Source organism: Mugil cephalus, chromosome 8 (assembly GCF_022458985.1).
Source record: "Mugil cephalus isolate CIBA_MC_2020 chromosome 8, CIBA_Mcephalus_1.1, whole genome shotgun sequence".
NCBI classification, from domain to species: Eukaryota; Metazoa; Chordata; class Actinopteri; order Mugiliformes; family Mugilidae; genus Mugil; species Mugil cephalus.
Window position 1 is genome coordinate 5,142,875 of NC_061777.1, and position 20,313 is coordinate 5,163,187.

The 20,313-nt window shown below is 39.4% G+C and overlaps 1 protein-coding gene across 4 annotated transcripts; it reads left to right on the plus strand.

The window, feature by feature from the left end:
• Window positions 1-1,287: 1,287 nt before the first annotated feature.
• rufy3 (RUN and FYVE domain containing 3) lies at window positions 1,288-19,690 on the plus strand. 4 transcript variants are annotated; one of them, XM_047591281.1, is made up of 18 exons: window positions 1,288-1,835; window positions 7,256-7,429; window positions 8,584-8,701; window positions 8,798-8,899; window positions 8,987-9,110; window positions 9,920-9,984; window positions 10,545-10,610; window positions 10,695-10,764; window positions 10,871-10,960; window positions 11,904-11,987; window positions 12,607-12,774; window positions 14,491-14,588; window positions 15,638-15,757; window positions 16,531-16,648; window positions 17,109-17,182; window positions 17,274-17,301; window positions 17,426-17,503; window positions 17,892-19,690. In XM_047591281.1, the coding sequence occupies exons 1-18, from the start codon at window positions 1,556-1,558 to the stop codon at window positions 18,033-18,035; spliced, it is 2,001 nt and encodes a 666-aa protein (XP_047447237.1). In that variant the 5' UTR covers window positions 1,288-1,555; the 3' UTR covers window positions 18,036-19,690. The 4 variants fall into 4 exon arrangements, with proteins under 4 accessions (XP_047447237.1, XP_047447238.1, XP_047447240.1 ...); XM_047591282.1 differs by having other exon boundaries at window positions 17,112-17,182; XM_047591284.1 differs by having other exon boundaries at window positions 17,426-17,555; window positions 17,892-18,075.
• The last annotated feature ends 623 nt before the right edge of the window (window positions 19,691-20,313 follow it).

Here is a 20,313-nt window from a genome sequence, read left to right on the forward strand (position 1 = left end):
TTTATCCATTATTGTATTTGCACCCTGTAGTTTTATTAATCTGTTAAATCGTTTGTTTTGGCCTATGCTATGAATGAGAAATTTGTAAAATGCATTAATATAATATATATATATATATATATGATTATACATGATATATATGTTTTTATCTTAGAGGTTGTCTTGTGTGTTTAATTAATGTAACTGTTTCTCTTTTCTGTGTTTAAAAAGTAAATTTTCCTTGTTTTTATGGGGACAAGATTTCGTGATGTCATCCAGAACGAATGGCATTTTAAAAAGAATGGAATTTTTCACCATTTTAGTAAATGCTAAAAGTCTCTAAAAAGAAATGGACATCTGTGGTGTTATGGGTGAAATGCTGAGAATATTGACAGTCACATGCACCCATGGATCATACAAAAATGTTGGATGTGGATCAAATGTGGAAGTTAGATATGAGTTGAAAAACAATGCTGGATGATAATTGTTTAGACTTTAATGATCCACATGGGAAATTACTTGGTCACAGTAGCTTAGTTGCACATAACAAAAGTTAGTTTTACAGTTATTTTATTCTACTTTACAGTTGTATATTCTCCCATTTTTATTTACTTATTTATTGACTTGTTTTATTTATTTATTTTTTTTTTTTTACTGAAATCTTAATTATGCATGTTTCTGTATTTTATTCTATATTTTTATCCTGCATTTTACTTCATTCTATTTTGACGTTCTTATATCTTACTATATATTTTTTTAATTTCAACAATTTTACATTTTTTGATTTATTTATTTCATTTTTTTATATTGATCTTTTACTTTTTTCATCTTTTTTACAGTGTGCATTAGTCTCATGTCCTTTTGTTGTTGTTGTTGCTGCTGTTGTTTGTACTACTTTTTTCTATATATATATATTTGTCAATCAAAATGTAAAGCACTTTGAATGGCATTCATACATTCACATGTTCTGAAAGGTGCTGTAGAAATAAAATTTGATTGATTTTGATTGAGTGATTGATTAAAAACACAAGTAAACACGAGTAAAAAGAAAGATAAAATAAAATTGCAGAACAAAAGATTAAAATTAAATATGAGTGTTATCTAGTAAAATAAAAACAGCGTAAGCAAATAAGGGTTAAAAATTAAAAACGTATACATTTGAATAGTAAATCAGAGACTCTTAAAGAAGAAGAAGCACTCGCGCACCGGAAATTCGTTTAGTGCCGCTATGCATCATGGGAGCGTTCGCGGGCCTGTTACAGTTCATGGATCCTTTTAACACGTGACTCATCTTCCTCCCATGTACTATCTCTGAGCAGCTGCGGGGATTGTTGCTGGATCAGAGCGTAAACTCTCGCGAAATTAGAACAGACCAAAAAATGCTAACATCGAGCTATTTCCGGGTCAGGTGGAAGCTGAGGAGGACAGGGTGAAAGGCGGAGTGATTACCGGAGGAATTTTTTGGATCAGACTCACTGACGACCCCTGTTATTGTTTTTTGCTAAGCGGTGCATCGGCCTGTTAGCTGACAGCCCGCCCCATGAAGAAGTGAAGACTCGGACCCGGGCCGAGGATAATGATGGCTGAGCGGGATACGGCCACGGGAGTCGCTTCTCCTCCACCTTCTCCCCTGCAGTCGTCTCCGGTGGTTTCGGAAAGTTCTGGGAGACAAAATTCCTCCGACGAAAACGGACACGTTGACAGCCCGGACGAGACTCTGTCCCCGACCTCGGTGATATATTTCAAGGAGGCTTTAAACTCGTCCAACTTGAGGTTTGGGAAGGCTGGGTCGCTGTCACCCACTCCGCTTCCACAGTATGACTTCAGGATTGAGAGGATCGAGTCGAGACGGAGAAGTAAGTGCGAACGAGTTCACCCAAGTCCATTTTTTATCATAATTATCATTATTTATCCATCTACTTAACATTAGCTGCTTCTTAATGTACTTTTATGGACTGTCCCTGAATGCAACAGCTGGACACAACAACACAGTGAAAACATGATGTTGGAAATAAGAAATAACATCAACTCACTTCATTCTCATGCTCTGATTTATTTGCAAAACTTTCATAATAATGATAATAATAATAAGAGTATGTTATCCTGCGTGGGGTCTCACTTTCTCCTAACATGTTTCAAAACAACCCTGTCCCACATTAGGTGATTTTTTCATTTCCTAGTTTTTAAAAACCATCAAAACAAAGAAATTGCTGATTTTTTATGACTGTAGTATGTAAGTATGTGTCCCTTTGCACTTCCACTAGGTTTTCTTCCTAAACAAATTAGATAGATAGATAGATAGATAGATAGATAGATAGATAGATAGATAGATAGATAGATATTTTTATTTACCGTATCCTGTATCATCATTACACAGAGACAGGAGGAATTAGAGTCAGAGAAAGGACACAAAAGTAGAATAAAATGTATAAAAGGTGTGTATAAAATATACATAATATAAAATGTATTCAAATGCAATAACCAGGATATTATAGATATATTACAGACACACCTTCTCATTCAGTTCAGTGAAAAGTTGCGTCCAAACGTTTGACTGGTGGCGTATATCTGTCATGTGCAGTCTGCAGTGATTTGCCAACCACCTGTCACCTCTTATAAACGAGCTGTGAAATTCAGTCATTACCCTGTTACTGTTATCACGGAGATGCTGTTTCATGCTTTGCAGGCGGCCCTGTGCGTCCTTATTGTTGTTGTTGTTGTAACGCTTCACCTGGAGCTTCTGTTCGGTTCAAAGCTCATGAGATAGTAAACGTTGCCACCGTGATTCACACAGATAATCGCTGCTTTCACATCTGCCTCTTTCTTTACCAGAAGAGGATGTGTGCATTTACCGTGCCTGCACGGGGTTTTTGGCGCTATTATAAAGTGAGGAAGTTCTCAAAAAGCAGTGCAGTTGTACAGTTACCTCATGCAAAGTGTTTAATAAAGTCTTTTTAAAAAAGGGGTATTTCCATCTGCAGACTGAGTTTGAGGCCACTCAGACATTTAAATATCTAATATAAGTAAAAGTGAAGTAATCTGTGATTTGACTCAAACAAACTTGTTGTTATTTTAGTTATATTTACGTTTCATTGGTCACTATTAATTGTAATTAATAATTTATTGGCAATATATGTTAGCTTCCTAAATTCCTTTCCTCTTTCATACATCACTGTGAACTGAATATATAATTGGATTTAAGGTCCAGGGCAACTAAAGAAGTTTTTATGCTTTTCAGGAAGTTGTGCATAAATTCTTCTTCGATTAATTGGTAAAATAATTTATCCGTTTGCGTTTTTAGCTGTAACTACATACAGACACAGTATTTATATATATACTTACGACCTTATACTGTAAAAATACAGAAATTGTTACTTTGTGGTGGACAAACAACATAATAATGACACTATTTCTACATAACTCCAAACCTGTATTTAATACTTTTTTATTGCAACATTTTGTTCATTAATATCTGTGACCGATGCTTCTTCTTCCAAGATCCTCATTGATCCGTCTGAAAATCCGAAAAATAAATAAATAAATAAACAGTAAAATTCAAGAAATCATTGCATCATTTTTATAATCGTAGCATAAAAGTAACTGTGACAGAACTATGATTCTGTTTTAATGTTTCTCTATTTAAACCCACATGAGACCTTTTCGATAGTCGGATAATAAAACGTACTTTATCGATCCCTCGAGGAAAATTGTTGTCTTATGGCTGCAGAAAACAACAGACGACAACAAATATACAAATCCACAAAGTTACAGTTAAAACAACAGGTGTTAAAAGTTTAAGACATAAATCAATGTTTATTTGTCCCATGCGTGGAATATTACCTTGTCACAGTAGCGCAGAATTAGACAAGAAATATAAAAAAATATACAAGAATATAACAGAAATCTGACATTCAGTCTATACTGGGCTGGCTAGGAATTAAAAAATGCAAAAAAAGTAGTTAGTTGGTGCAAGATTATTGTGCAAAAAGAATCTGTATAAATATTACCAAGTGAAACATGTAAGATATTATTTACCATAATAAACACAGTTAGAATGTGACGTAGTAACAGCATTTATTTGATTTGCCGTGTGTAGTTTGTGGTTTTTGCATTGATCAGAGTTTAACATCCTAAATTGCTGCAGCAGGTCAAGCGAACAGTGAACGAGTGTGGTTTTTAATTGTGTTAATATGCGCCGTGCTTGTGGCCGCTGAATCAGATCACGTGTGTTTCCGTGTGTTTCCTGACTCCTGATGAGATGACGTGCGTTTCCTAAATGGGAATTAAAACAGCGTCGCAGCCACTTAACGTCCGGGACCTTTGCACCTCGGCGTCCTCCTCTGTCTCTGCTGCAGCCGGGCTCAGTAACACACACACAACACACACAACACACACACACCAGGCCTCTGATTCAAGCCGGGAGGGGGGGGGACGGGGGCGACGACACTGTTGATGCTTGAGAGGCAGACGAGTCCTCTCTGCTGCATCATTAGCATCGGTTGGTTGCTCTGGGGACCCCCCCCCCTCCCCCCACTTTTTTTTTTTTTTTTTTTTACGCATGCACCATCTGCTCACGTGACGATGTGTTGCTGTACCCAGCGCTGCCGTCAGCCATCTTGGTCAACACCCACCCAGTGCATTCACTGCGGCTCAAACAGGCAGCCCAATCACAGGGAACCGGTGCTAAGCTGAACCAGAGGAGGGCTGTGATTTTTTCTTTTTTTTTTTTCCTTTTAGCACGGTGCTGTGTTGCATTTCAAATTCCCAGTCTGCACAAAAGAGGCTGAAAAGGAGGAGGAGGAGGAGGAGGTAGAGTAGAGGAGAGGAGAGGGGAGGGCAGCCCTTCTCAAGACAGCAGCGTATTTCCCCTCAGTTGTAGCAAAAGAGGAGAGGAGGAGGATGCAGGCATAAAGAGGAGGAATAGCATCACCCTTTTCTAACACCTGCTGGAAGCTGGGCCCCCGTCTCGGCCTTTTGTTTTGATGCTCTGAGGCCTTTCGCCGGCTCCCGGAAACAACCAGCTGCTGCTGCTGCGCCTTTTTCTTTTTTTTTTTTTTCTTTTTTTTATTCTTCCCCTCCTCGGTGGTGTTGGTTTTGCCTGGCATAAGCTGAGTCATCATGTCTGACCTGACGCCTCAGAGCGAAACCCCGACCCCCACCACAGACAAGATCACCCAGGCCGCCCGGGAGACCATTTATCTCTGCAACTTTCGCGTGTCCGTCGACGGCGAGTGGCTCTGCCTCCGCGAGCTCAACGACATCTCCCTCACCCCGGACCCAGAGCCGGCCCATGAAGGTAATGTGGCGGGTTATTAGCTCTGCTCTGCGCGCTCTGTGGTCCCTTGTTTTTTTTTTTTTTTTTTTTAGGGCGTGGTGGGTGCACAAGGTCCTCGGACGCTTCACGTTTTCACCCCCCCCCCCCCCCCCCCCCTCGAACTGAGGCACCGTTTGAGCTTTGTCATGGTGCGTTTGAGGGAGCACAGCTCCCTCAGAGAGTTGCACAGCAGGATGACGCTGCTTGTAAATAAACCTGGAGACTGGGCAACAAAGCAAACCAGGAAGTGTCGGGGTTTTGTTTGTGGGAGTGTGAGAGCTTGTAAATCGTGTCGACGGATGGTATTTGGTGGTTAGGTTTGGAATTTGACAAAGAATTTCAGACACTCAACAAATGCAGGTTTATTTATTAATGATGTGTAAATTATCTTGTACCTCCCGGATGACGCCAAACGAGACGAGATGCAGATGAACGCAGATATTTGATCTCGGCAGAAAACACGCGCGTTGCTTTAAGCAGTTTTTATGGTTTTGGATGTGATCCTTCCTCCTCTTCATCTTCCTCCTCTCTTGCCACGCCTTCTCTCAGCACAGAGCGAGGCCGTCTGGCAGGTCCACAGCCTCAGCGATGAAGAAGAAGTGTTTTCTCCTTCCCGCTGGCGAATAATAAGACACTTTAGAGAAGCACATTAACGCATAACGACCGAAACCTGTTTTGTCACGAAGCTGTTGTGAGTTCGTTGTCTTCCAAGTAGAAGTTTAATTTTAATTGCTTTGCAATAACGATACATGATTAGTTTCTACTGGTGGAGTTAACCTAGTATTTTACACCAGTCAGCCACAACATTATGACCACTGACAGGAGAAGTGAATAATAAGAATAATTGTGAGGATGTTACTTAGACATGTAGCTCCCACCTATAGACCAGACCAGACCAGACCAGACCAGACCAGCACCCCCACCCCATTGCAATGACACAACTACTCCCAGGAGGATGCAACCCGACACAGACACACACATAAAAACGTTTTAGGAACAACTCAAAGATGCAAACATGAAAAACAGCACAATTTGTTGACCTGGCCTCCACTTTCACCACATCCCAAATTGATCAAGTATCTGAGGGATGATCCACAGAGGCCCCTCCCCTCAACCCTTAGGACCCAAAGGCCCCAGGACGCCCTCACAAGGTCCATGTCTATTCTCTGATGAGTCACAACTAGTTTGGAGGCACAAGGGACAATATTAGGAAGGTGGTTATAATGTTATGCCTCAATTCTAACACACGTATTTACCTTTTTTGCTGACTGACTACATGAAATACTGCATCTTTTTATGTGTTGGCTGATGTGTTTGCATCTGAACTTGCAGCTGGACACTCGTCCGTCGCTACGTAGTTTGTCAATAGCGTAAAACTCGTCGTTTATTAGATGCAAGGATGAGATAATTCAACAGAACACGAGCTCAGCTCATACGTTTCTCATGAACCGGCTCAATAACTCATCTGCCAGTGTTGAGCGGTTTCACTTTTGCGTTGCTATGAAATCACATAATCCTGAGGCATTTATTGTGTTGCATGTCTGGGATTAGAGTCCGTGCTGATGCAAACTCCAGACCCAGCGTGTAAATGTATAAATAAGCTAAACAAACGCCGCAGGACAGAATAACCTCAGAGAAGTCCTCCACTAAAAGCCTCTCCGTGTTAAATGCTGACATAAATAATAGATTAGGCGTGTGGAAGGATCAGGACCAGGATTAACTTTATTAGCTTTGGCAAAGTTTCATAGTTGAACCATTTTCCTCAGTTTTAATTGTTGTAACCAATTGATTTTTTTTCGTCTGTGTTTCTTTGTAGAAACTCAATAAAAACTCCATTAGCTGCACTTCCTGGAAACACTGGATTTGTTCCTATTTACCACACACAACCTTTTTTTTTTGATTTTTCTTTTTTAGACAGTTTTAGCTCCTGAGTCATTCTTGCTGTTTCTTTTCTTCCTCTAGATCCCAAGGACCCGATTGCGATCGAAAGGCTGAACTTGATGAACATGGCCAAGCTGAGCATCAAGGGCCTGATCGAGTCTGCTCTGAACCTCGGACGCACACTCGACTCTGACTACGCACCTCTGCAGCAGTTCTTCGTTGTGATGGAGCACTGTCTGAAACACGGATTGAAAAGTGCGTACGCAGCAGCTTTAGCTTTTATCGCCTCTGATTCTTCGGTGATGTTTTGAAAATGAACCTTGAGATCTTCACCAGGTCGCGTCAGTAACAGAATTCATCTGAAATCACGTCTCTGAGACGTATTCGCACTGATAAATGTTATTTACAGTCACTGAAACCATCTATCACATTCCAAACAAACGCATACAGTTATAGGACGACACATTTCCTGGTTTGTGTAGCCGTTGTGCGTCATCGCTGTTCACGCATGATGACTCAGTGACTCATGTTTACATGAGCTATATTCCTTCAACTCCTTTGAAATCATTCCAAGTTGACTGTGATAAGAAGCGTGTTTACATTCCCCAAACTTGTTGTTTATCTACTACTACAATAAGTATATTTTATGCTGATTACCAATAGAATATTGGTGCCTGCGCAAACATTGGCAGTGAATAGAGCTGTGTGGTATGACCTAAAATTTATATCACATTTTTTACATGCATAATCACGTGTTTACAACATTTTCTATTGGTTGAGAGAGGAATTAATGCAGCAGATTGACTAAGGATGAATCATTTTACTGTGATGATGAGTAAATATTGTAGAATAAACCCACACTAGTAGTAAAACAGGTTTACATGGCCCCGTGTTTGCACTGACTAATGATGTAGAAATCTACAGCTCGGAGATTTAAAAAAAAAAAGAAGAAGAAGGTTATCAAGCTGAAGAAACTTTATTTTTACATATTTAAACACATTTAAACTGCTCTGTCTGTAACGTCAACAGCAGAACCAACCGACTACCGTAATAACTCTAGTGTGTGCGCAACATTTTTTTTCTCATTCATAAAAAGCTAAAATTGGGGACATTTTCTTGGACAGCTTTAGCTGGTGGACAGGTCATCAAAAACGGGGACTGTGCCCAGAAATCGGGGACGTCTGGTCCCCCTAAAAAAACCCAAACAACCAACGTAGCACCTTTTATTTTTGGCACAAGTCTGCTGCTTCATTTTTCGGATCTTTCCATCTTCACCATGCCTCACGGTGACGCAGTCGCACCATGTGTGTTTTAGAAGCGTTACATTAAAAAATGGTCCAGTCTGAAACACTGTGAAATTCTGCAAAATGAGCCATATAAAGAAGTAATTCCTGTGTGTCAATCATCAGCTAAGAAGACCTTCCTGGGCCAGAACAAGTCGTTCTGGGGGGCGTTGGAGCTGGTGGAGAAGCTGACGCCCGAGGCAGGAGAGATCACTGCTAGTGTAAAAGACCTGCCAGGCCTCAAGTGAGTCCGTTTATCAACGTCTCCCCAACATTTAATTGGTATTATTATTATTACTGTGAATTAAAGTGTGATTAAATCTTGTGCGTCGGATGCCAGAACTCCTCTAGGAAGAGGTCGTGCCTGGTTACGACTGGCATTGATGCAGAAGAAGCTCTCTGACTACATGAAGACCATCATCAACAGAAAGGACCTGCTCAGGTCTGTTTGTGTGTCACACTGTGTCGAGGCCATAAGTCTCTTCTTAGATGCGTGTGGAGGATTATAACTCTGGTCTTCTGTCTGTAGTGAATTCTACGAGCCCAACGCGTTGATGATGGAGGAGGAGGGCGCCGTCATCGCCGGGCTGCTCGTCGGACTCAACGTCATCGACGCCAATCTGTGCATGAAGGGAGAGGACCTGGACTCACAGGTTCGTTCCCGCTTTCGCTTTCGCTTCCACTCACAGCTGCTGAAGCACATGAAAGCGGAGAATCAAGTGTTAACGAGGCTGCAGGAAGGAAGGGAGATACATTTCCTGATATTTATTTTGTCAGCGGAAAAAGACGCAGAAGACAACCACACAAGATAGATGGATATCTTTATTGTCAATGTGCAACTACAGGGAAATGCAGATGGAGCAAACCCATTAGATTCCTAGGATCCAAAAACAAATCGAAATACTTAAATTACACTTAAAAACAAATGTGCACTCTGCAGTCGATAATAACAGGCAGGAACTGGCTTGTTCCGTCACAGGAGGTGATAATAAATGTTAGACTTAAGTGAAGAGTTTAAATAACTGTTGCATTTGGGTTCAGTGGATAATATTTGATCTGAGTTCGTATTTATTTCTAAACCACAGGTGGTTTCAGCCTCTTTCCTCCTCCTTCAGTTCCTCCACAAACGGTATTTTTCTAAACTGCTCGGGAATCTCTTCCTCCTCTATCAAACTGGGAGTGAGGCCAGAGTGACTGGGAAAGGTGCCAACCGTGCCAGTCTTGTTTATGTGAGGCCACAATGGCTGCTCTGATATTCAACTACACCGATCAGCCACAACATTATGACGGGAGAAGTTGATAACGTTTAACTCTCAATGTTCTGCTGGGAAACTTTTGGACCTTCGTTCATTCATGTGGATGTTACTTAGACGAGTCCTCCAGGAACATCACGTTATTTTATTATTTTTTTATTCGCTTTCTGTCGTCATTGATTATCCTTCCTTGAATTTACTTCTTTCAGGTCGGGGTCATTGATTTCTCCATGTACCTCAAAGACGGCGGACACAGTAGCAAGAGCGCAGAGGGGTGAGCGATGTTCCTCCGTCTTTTCACGGTTCATTTTTAAGATCAGATTTTAGCAGAAGGCAGCTCATGTTCTTTCATAGATTATCCGTTAAATTAAATGATTTTTCTGCTTATTTTCCTGCGTATCGTTTCTTCTGAGCAGCAGACACAGAAGGTTTTACTCAGTTTACGCTCAATTTCATCTAATGTCCCAAAATATTAAATTTACAAAAATGGAAAGAAAAGTTCAGTTGTTTTCGTAAATAAATTCCTTAAATCCAGCTTGTGACGTTTTCATTTTCTATTTCAAATTGAGTCATAGCACCAGCTTGTTTACCAGTCTGAGGACAGCTGGTATTTCAGACATGTTACAAATTTGATTAGAGATTTAATCAGCGTTGGGTTTCTCCATCAACGTCGTCCTGTTTTCTGTTTAAAATCTCCAGTTTGAAATATTTAGATTCTGTAAAATCCTAAAAAGAAAACGCTGATATTTAGTGGAATCCATGTTTATTCGGATGTTTTGTAAAGTTTAAACGTTGGTGTCTAACGGCTCCGTGTTTCTGTTCCTGCTCTCTCAGCGACGGTCAGATCACGGCGATCCTCGATCAGAAGAACTACGTGGAGGAGCTGAACAGACATTTAAGGTGGGTCGGGGTCGTCCTCTCGCTCTCGTCTCGTCATCGGGGCCGAGCTCCGTTTCTGACTCGTTCTTATTTATCTGTTCACAGCGCGTCAGTAAACAACCTCCAGGCCAAAGTGGACGCTCTGGAAAAGTCCAACACGAAGCTGACAGAAGAGGTGAGGCGTCTCAGTTCCTCTTCCTGCTTCTTAGATCGGTTGCAGGTCCCTTTTTTTTGTTTGTTCGTTTGTTTTGTTTACAGCGATCTGCTTCTTGTCTCCACAGCTCGCGGTGGCAAACAACAGGATCATTACTTTACAGGAAGATGTAGAGAGAGTAAAGGAAGAGAGCTCATATCAGCTGGAGTCCAGGAAGGTGAACACATTCATCCACGTTTTATTACGGAGTCTATAAGTTATCAGACGTGGTTGATAAGCTTACTGATATAATTAGCATGATATAGATAGACTGATATACTAACCCTATGCTTTACTTTAGGGGATTTATCTCTGTCAAGTACACACATCAATAAACAACATTATGTAAACATCTAAATAAACAACAAATAAACTGATTCATTTCTTTCTTTTTCTGTAAAAGTAAAATTGACAAAACAAAACAAATGTACTTTGACTAAAAAGGTGCAGGATGAAGCTTCATCTTATTTTGCCTCTCGCTCATTTTAAACTTTAGACTGAACAAATTTCAGTTTATTTATTTAAGCAGGGACAACGTACATCAGTGATCATTCAAGAAAAAGAGAGGACATATAGATATACCCAAATGATTTACATCGATAGCCCCCCCCATGTTAATCAGCATAGTTCCTAAAAAAATAATACAATACACATAAAATATACAACATAAAATACATAAGACATAATTTATAATATAAATAGACACATAATAGTAACAAGTGAACAGATGTGGTTGTAATAGTGGATATAAGGACAGTGGGGGGGTCAAAGTGTTGAGGTAGTGGAGACACGAAAGGATAAGTAATAATAGATAAATAAATATATATAAGAGAAAAAATATTAATGAAAAAATAAATAAATCAAGAAAAAAAAATAAAGTGAGTAAATTCCACAACAGTTTTTAAATATATTTAAAGTGTGTTTTCATGTTTAATTCTAAATTATTCCATAGGTTGACTCCTTTATCGAGTCTGAAACAGATTTTTATTTACTTTATACATAGCTGGAGCAGTTTTATAGATCACAAGATCACTGAATTTTAATTTCTGAGAGTTCATTAGTAGACGGCGTTTTATTAAATGTTAAATAGTGAACGCAAACTCTTCGTCTCTTTTCCTCAGGCAACGAGAAGTGAATCAGCAGCAGACGGACAAACGCTGGGTGAAACACGCAAGCAGCTCAAAGAGGAAACTCTGCTCCGACTGGTGAGTTTCAGGTTCTTAACAGCGGACGTGTAGTAATTTATGTGACTCTCCTCAGACCATCAGGAATTATACTGTAGATCCCATCGGCTTATATTTGATTAAAAAGGAAACAAGCATCCTGTGTTTTAGCTGAGGTGTACTCAGAAAATAATCAAGTTTATGTAAAATAAATAAATAAATAAATGGAATATTTAATGTAAAACACAGTCTTCCTTTATACTGAGAGAATATTGTGTCACTTCCTGGAAATTCTTTATTTCTTAACAATGGCAACGTTTTATTGATCCAAAACAATCATTTTGGAAATTGCAGAGATGGAGAAGCTGGAAACACGTCACCACCCAGCAGATCAATCACTGCTCTTGTGGTCTGCAGAGCTGTAGTTAGATTTCTGAGGAGATGCACATCAGGCTACGACGTTAGAGTCTGAGTCGATAACATAGTGAACAGCAATATAAACCACACATTAATCATCTTCTGTTGCGTGAGAGCAGATTTGATCGCAGTGATTTCTATCAGGCAGAAGAAATATTGTCTGTGCGGCACAGTCGAGGTATTTAATCTCGACTTTCTAGTGGTTGCACCCGACGTCCTAAAGTTAAAGGTTGTCTCTCTGCAGGATGTGGAGAAGGAGCTGGAGGTGCAGATCGGGATGAAGCAGGAGATGGAGCTGTCCATGAAGATGCTGGAGAAGGACATCTGTGAGAAGCAGGACGCGCTGGTGGAGCTCAGACAGCAGCTGGAAGACCTTCGTACCATCAACCAACAGCTCAGCCACAAGTCACAGGTGAGGGAGACTTATACTACGACACTACACAACACTACACAACACAGCGCAGTATCAGGCAGCTCGGTGCCTGAAGCTTGAATCTGAGCCAGAGGTTTTGTCGTTGCTGAGTCACGACCTTGAGAGAAGCTGATTCACCGGTAAATCCAAGCACGGATCAAATCAATCAGATCTCAGACAACAACTGTCAACATTTTATCTACAGCTGCTCTTTTTTTCTCCAACTTTATCGAGTTGAGCTCCATGTGACGATAAAAACTGGGGCATCAAGCAGATGGGTCCCCGTATATGAGCTGGGAGCTGTCGCCTCAGCTCTGGGGTTTTTTTGTAAAGACACGAGACAATATGTGTTGTTATTGATGCTATAACAATAAAGTTGAATTGAAAAATGCAAGTTAATGAGGAGGATCTGACTGGTTTCCTATGTCACATTTTGCTCCAAAGTAACTTGCTTATGTGGCATCTTTTATTTTTATCATTATGATTATTTTCAGTTGCCACAGAATATAACAATTTAATTTAGTAATAAATTAATAAAATTAATTAATAAATAATTAAATTAATAAAAAATTCATAAAAAATAGTAATAATAACATATAGACACATATTCAAAACTGAGAAAGAAAGACAAAAAATAAATTAATTAACACCCAATAAACCCTCAATAATAAACCATATTTGTACAATTTCTTAATTCTGGTTCTTTTATCAGACCAAGGATTACAACAAAATAATAACAATAATAGTAATTTAAATTAATTTGGCCTCTGGTGACAAAAAAAGTATTTTCCCTCCCTTCCCAAAAAGAAGAAGTAAATACTACACAACAGAGTAATTATACTCAGTCATATTACAATTCATCCAACATATCCAGTCAGTTCATAGAATTATTATATTATTAAAGATAACTGAATACGTCGGTAAGAAAAATAAATAAACAAATCAATAAAAACAGGTAGATTGTTGTTTATTTAACCTCAATAAAATTAGGGTCTGATCCAAATTTTAAAGCTTAAAAAAATAGAAAATATCATATTTTAATGGTATTTTAGTTGTTATTTTCTCTAGAAATGGAGTATATGGAAACTTTTTATGCCATTGTTGTATTGTGGGCTGATGGGTTCTGCCCAGATAAGAGGATCATCTTCCTTGCCATCAGTAAGAGTGGATGCAGTACATATATTTTCTGATTATTATTATTATTTATTAGTACACGCAATTTTGGGCATTTCCAAAACATGTGTGTGTGGTCTCCAATTCTGAGATTTTGTTTTAAATGTAGATCTGATCTGTACGGAAGCCCTAAGCGGCCATGCTTTCATGTCTTATTTTCTTTCCCATTTATCTATGATAACGAGTTAATTTCCTCTGTTTTGTCGAGATCTCGAGTTAATCATCTCATTAAATATATCTCGCTATATTTAATCTGAGACAGTTCTGTCGTGCTGACTGATGGAGGCTCTTAACACTGTAATGTAGTAAAATAATAACCTAATGTAACAGGTCTGCTGTACGGTGAGACGCTTGTTTTGTGCTAGATAACGGTTACGTTTCTGGAGATGAGATGTGAGATAAATAACTCGTTATCGCAGGAAAACGGAGGAGGTGATAGTATACATACATGGAGACCTGTACCTGCCACACCAGTTCAAACCTTCTGATACAGCTTCGTCTCCCACATGCTGACGACATAAAATCTGGGATCTTCCTCCTCAGAGTGCAGACGCCGGCTCTAAACAGAAGACTGAAGTCATCACTCGCCTGGAGGAGAAGATAAACCAGATGTCGGGGACTGTGAAGCAGCTGGAGAGCAGGTGAGGAAACTTTTAATCCTGCAACGACGTGTATTTTATTTATATTCACAGAAACACTCCTCTTACTGTCATGTCACTATTTTGTTCTCTCTCCACTTCCATTATCATTATTATTATTATTATTTTGTTTTTTTTATCATTTATCTACTTTTTATTTATTTATTTTTTAAATTTTTGAATCTGTCGATCAGTGAGAAACATTTGGTGAAGCAGGCCAGGAACCTGAACTCAGCAGCAGGGAAAATTCTGCAGCTGCAGCAGTAGCTCCCTACGCTCACAATACAAACATACAACCCCTGCCTAATATACCAATAACCAAACTAGGATGTTATCTTTTCTGTACGACGCTCCTTTGTTGTTGAAAAAAAAAAAAAAAAACATACTAAAAACCATTTTCCCAGCGCCTCCTGCAGAGGCTCTCCAGCATCGGCTTTTAGTGTGGACTGACTCGATCCTTTAGCGGCTCTCGACCCTTGTGTTCTCTGACAGGTTTCTACTCTGATTTCGTAGGCGTTTTCTTAAAACTTCCCCCCATTGACGCTTTTTCTTTTCTTTTTTTTTTTGGCAAACGTGTAGATGGGGTGGTGTTTAAAATAAGGTAATGGGTTGACGATTAACGCGCCAACAAACCTGGATGTGTGGGAGGATGTTTTAAAGCAACAGAGACTTAAAATAAAAAAAAGAGCAAATCTGAGCTGGTGTTCAGGGACGTCCTGGAGGTTTGTTGTCGTTTGCTGGTCCACATTTGAGTGTCAAAGGCCGGGGAAGGAGCACGATACAGTCAGAGGAGAAGGGCAAAATTAATTTATTAATTTTGAATTGTATGTGAACATAACATTGGTGTAAACTGTAGTAAACATTAGGCTAATAAAACGATAAACAAACCCAGCCTGCTTCATCTTCTTTGGCTTCACAGTTTTTTCCTCATTTGTTATTTATTTATTTATTTTTTTTAGCTTCAGTTGAACATCTCTCCCCCAGACGTGTTCCTCTTCATCAAGTTTTCCTTTTTGCCATAAGTTTGTGTTAACCCGCTCACCCCAAACCAGATGCAAACAGGCTGAGAAGGAGAGAGACCTGGCGCTGGAGGCGAACCGGCTCTTCAAACAGGAGTTTGGAGACAAGATCGAGAGTCTGCAGGAGGAGGTGGAGCAGCTGAGGAAGCACAGGTAAAAATCAGAGGCCGTTTGTTTGTACGTCTTGTCGCTGTGTCACAAGAGCTCCACACGTCAGCGAGCCACAGTCAGTACGTTCACATGCACGTGAAAAAAACAAAGAAATTATCGCCTTAATCTGACTTTAACTGGACAACTTCAGTCTATATAGACACATTACTCTGACTAAAATCAGAGTTCTCCTATGTGATTAAGACAACTGACACGAACATGTCCTCCTCCTCTACACTAGATGGCGATATGTGTCTTTCAGTGGGTTAATGCGCCTCCCCCATTCGGTTGACCTATTACGTCACATAATAAACAAGAGTCGTTCATGTGTCAGTATTTTTATTAATAAACATGAATTACAGACAACAAACACTGTAATTTAGCAAAACCTTATGTAAAATAGTTTAATTAGCCAACGCCTTGACCCACATGAGCAATATTTCTCCTCCCCGTGCTTCTTTCTGTTTTTTTTCTTGTTGTTTCAATTGTTGTTGACAACCTCTCCTCATTTCCAGTCATTATGCTAAGCTAAGCTAATTTACCACGCTAACCTGAGCATTTGAGGAGAACAAAACAACACATGCTACTACTAAGAAAACTTTGTCCCTAGAAATAAAAATGCATCCTGGTTTCATGCTGCAGCATTTTATATATAATAAAATGATACTGTAGTAAAATTTGGAAGCTACTTTTACAGGCAGTTTTGAATCATTTGTCATAGTGTGTTTCAGTGTGTGTCCTCTCCTTTGACTTTGGTTTATCTTGTTATTTTTCAGGTCTAATCTGGAGCAGGAGCTGAGACGAGAGCGAAGGAGCGAGCACCACCTCAGCGCTGCACCCAGACAACCCGGTACTCCCCGGAGGGAGAGGGGGCCCCCGGAGAGCACGCCTAAAGTAAGTCTGTGTTTGTTACGCCCCACAGAATAAAGTGGAGACGCATGATGGAATTAAAAAAAAAGAAAAAAGAAAAAGAAGAAGGGTTCATTTCATTAGGAAAAGAAATAAAAGGCGACAGGTGAGACATGGTGAGATGCTGCAGCAGGAAAGTGTTAATTTTAGGCCTCTTCAACAACAACACCCTTTATTCACAACCTCTCAGGTGTGGCTGGTTAAAAACATTAAAAATAAAGTGGTGACGATAACACCAGCACCTGGAGGCTTTCTACACCAGCTCTGAAGTATGCAAATCTACTGACATAAGCTTTGACTCATCCTTGTTCTTAGTAAAAAACAAAAGAACTCCTTTTATGTTATGGCCGAGCTCGAGGGCCACAACTTAAAAGGGAGACACATGACACAGAGGAGTTACAGAAATCTCTTGATTCCACGTATTATTCTGTGTGTCTCCCTCCAGCAGCATCTCTCAGAATCCCCTTCAGTCAAAAGAGAGAGTGAACAGGACGACAAAAGCAGCCTGAGCTCCAGCTTGTAAGTTATTTAATCTACAGTTTTAGCAAAATTGTTCAAAGTTGTGGTAAAAATGTTTTTATTTATGATTCCCCTCCTTTTTTTTTTTAAGGTCTTTGTCTCATCACGAGGATGAGCAGGTGAGATTTGACTTTCGTATGAGTTGGACGGCTCTGAATCCAGAGATTTATTCATTTATTTATTATTCATTAAGTGTCAAATCACTGTTTGGTTTATTTATTTATTTATTTTTATTTCCTGTAGGATGAGTCGTTCTTGGAGATCAGCCAGCCTTCCATGTGCACGATGTGTGAGCAGGACGACTCCCTCCTGAAGACAAAGGTACAAAATAAGGAGGAAAACTCTGGACTTGAAGCATCCTGAAGCCCTAAAGGTTTGAATAGCTTATTATTAAGAGGGATTTCAGGAGGGAAGAGCATCACCTGTGTTTAAATATAAAGCTGGATGCATATTCAGAGTGATTAAGTCGCCAGGTAAGTGTCTCCAGATGGAGTTCCAGGCAGATCAGAACTAACATTTAACATTATTAATGCATTAATCACATGTCTCTGTAAAGCTGCAGGAACTTGCACAGATATAAGTGTTGTTTAATCTCTCTGAAAGTCTAGAATAGATGGGTAAAGTTGGCGCGACTCGAAGGAGAGAAATGCATCAACGAAGACAGAGCCGAGGTTTTCTGTCTCAGATCCTCTTCTCCTCCTCTGTCCAGAAACAGTGTAAGAACTGCGGCGGCGTTTTCTGCGAGACCTGCGTGTCCAACGAGCTGCCGCTGCCCTCCTCCATTCTCCCGGAGACGGTTTGCACGGCCTGCTACTCGCAGTTACTCCAGCAGTACGCTTCAACGCCGACATGAACAGACACACTGAACCCAGAGGGATTGATCTGTAACTGCAGACAAAAAAAAAAAGCACTTTTTTCGACTTAAGGCTCGATCATGAAAGATCCTACGTGTCCTGAGCTCCGTGGAATGTTATAATCATTAATATTTAGTCAGCAGAGCCCATATACGTGCCATTGAAAGCCGTGTGTATGCAGGTTTTCATTACAATTAAAAGCCACTCAAGCCGTTTATCTCTTTTCTGGTTCCGTTTCTTGGTGGATTTGGCTGCTGTGGTCATTTTAAAGTGAAAACCTGCACACCTGGGGTAAAAAAAAAACAAAAAAACAAGGCATCAGGCTGAATGTAGGGAAATAACTTTAATCATCTCATTTGTTCAGACTTTTTCCTTAATGTCCTCTGAGGTGAGTGGACACATTTTTAACCTCAGTTTTAAAACCTCTCACTATGTTGATCTTTCACAGATCTGGGTATTACCTGTATTAATTATTTTAATCACGTCAAACTGATCAACACAGACACCTTTGACCAAAACCCTGTCATGCTGATATTTATGGAGATTCACAGCTTTTACTGCAACATTCAGTAAATGAAAACTGACATCATAAAAATTGCACAGAAGAGAATTTAAAAAGACAAATACAGATGCATGTGCTATATATCTGAAGCTCTTATCACAGTATTGATTCATATTTGATGGATGTGTCATCCAGCTGTGTGGTCACGTGGTATAGAAAGGAATAGTTCCAACACTCATGATTTTGTGCTTTCTTTTAAGAAGTAGCTTAACTTAGCATACACACTGGAAACGACTTTGGCTACAGCACATTTAAAGCTTTACCTCTTAACGCAAAAACCAAAGTATTTTTTTTCTTATCTCGATTATATTATTGTGGATTATGTCAGAAAATGTCTTATAGCTAAATACTTTTGGCATTTTATCCAGAATACCTGGTTATTTACAATTTTACTGTGTGTAATAAACTTCCGGGAGAGACGCAAGTGAAATAACCGTAAAGCGCAACGTCTTAGTTTACAACACTTTACGGCAATTCAAAGCTTACCGTAAAAGACACATTCGGATTTAAAGGGTAAATAATAATAATAAATATATTTTGACTTGCTTTAACCGATACAGTAATGAATGTGTGTGAAGTACAATGTTTTTTTTTGTTTTTTGTTTTTTTTAACATTTCTTGAACGTGCCAAGCAAACCGCCTCCGTCGTCTCCACTAAGTATGCTAAGCTAAGCTAAGCTAATTTAGCAAACACGTGCATCTGAGGAAAGCAAAGCGACACATTTTTACTAATTAATTATCAAACTATTTACAGTTTATAAAGCTTGAATGTCGGACGGAGTGTAGTATATTTTTCGTATTAGAAGTGGCATTAATAAAATCTCAAAGTCATCTCACACTAACTGTTACTAATTAGTCCCATCAGGTTTTTTTTCATCCAGATATTTAGATCCTGGTCTTTGCTTTGAAGAACACATGGTCGTGGTAATACTGCTGCACTTTTAAATGCACGGCTCTCTGGCCTGGCTGGTTTGAAGTGGACATATCATCTTTATGACTGCTATATCTTTATGTGCTGTACGTGGTTGTATGCGGCTAAGTAACGTGAGATGGAACTGCTTCTTAGATCAATAATAAACTTTTAGCAGATTGTATCAGTGTGTGATTTGCAGTCTTTAAGTTTTTACTTTTTATTATGAATACACATTTTAAAGTTTAACCTTTCACGCCTTGTTTTGTTGCTGAAAACCCCCTCTTTGCTTAGACTGTGCTGTATTTATCCCCATGAGGAAATTAGACTGTTACAGTGAGATATATACGTATATACGTGTATATATACACACACACATATAGAATAAAGTATACAAGAGAAACCATATAAACAAAAGTAAATACGTTATGGTACAAAATAAAATTACATATTGCATTTGTTGAGTTGAGGTTATAAGGAGGCTGAATATATACATCATGACATTCATGAATGTCCTAAATAAAAATAAACTCCGATAGGACTTGGACCAAGTATCGCATGTGAAAATTACATTTAAGACAGTCAAGTGCAATTTTTCCAATATGAAAGTAACAGCTATACCAAATTTATCCACAAGAGGCTGCACTGTTTTAAGTAAGATCTGCATGGAAGGATAGTTATTTAGACGTAACACTTTCATAATGTACCTCTTTCCGCTAAAACAAATAGTGATTGAATTGGTCTCTGTGGTCCCCTGAACGTCCCCTGATGTTAATAATTATTGTATGGTATTGCAAACATTTAA

Coding starts and splice junctions, on each gene's coding strand:
- rufy3 (XM_047591281.1), top strand. CDS start 1,556: ATGATGGCTGAGCGGGATACGGCCACGGGAGTCGCTTCTCCTCCACCT. Junction 10,611..10,694: donor GAGCTGAACAGACATTTAAG/GTGGGTCGGGGT, acceptor ATCTGTTCACAG/CGCGTCAGTAAACAACCTCC. Junction 15,758..16,530: donor GAGCAGCTGAGGAAGCACAG/GTAAAAATCAGA, acceptor GTTATTTTTCAG/GTCTAATCTGGAGCAGGAGC.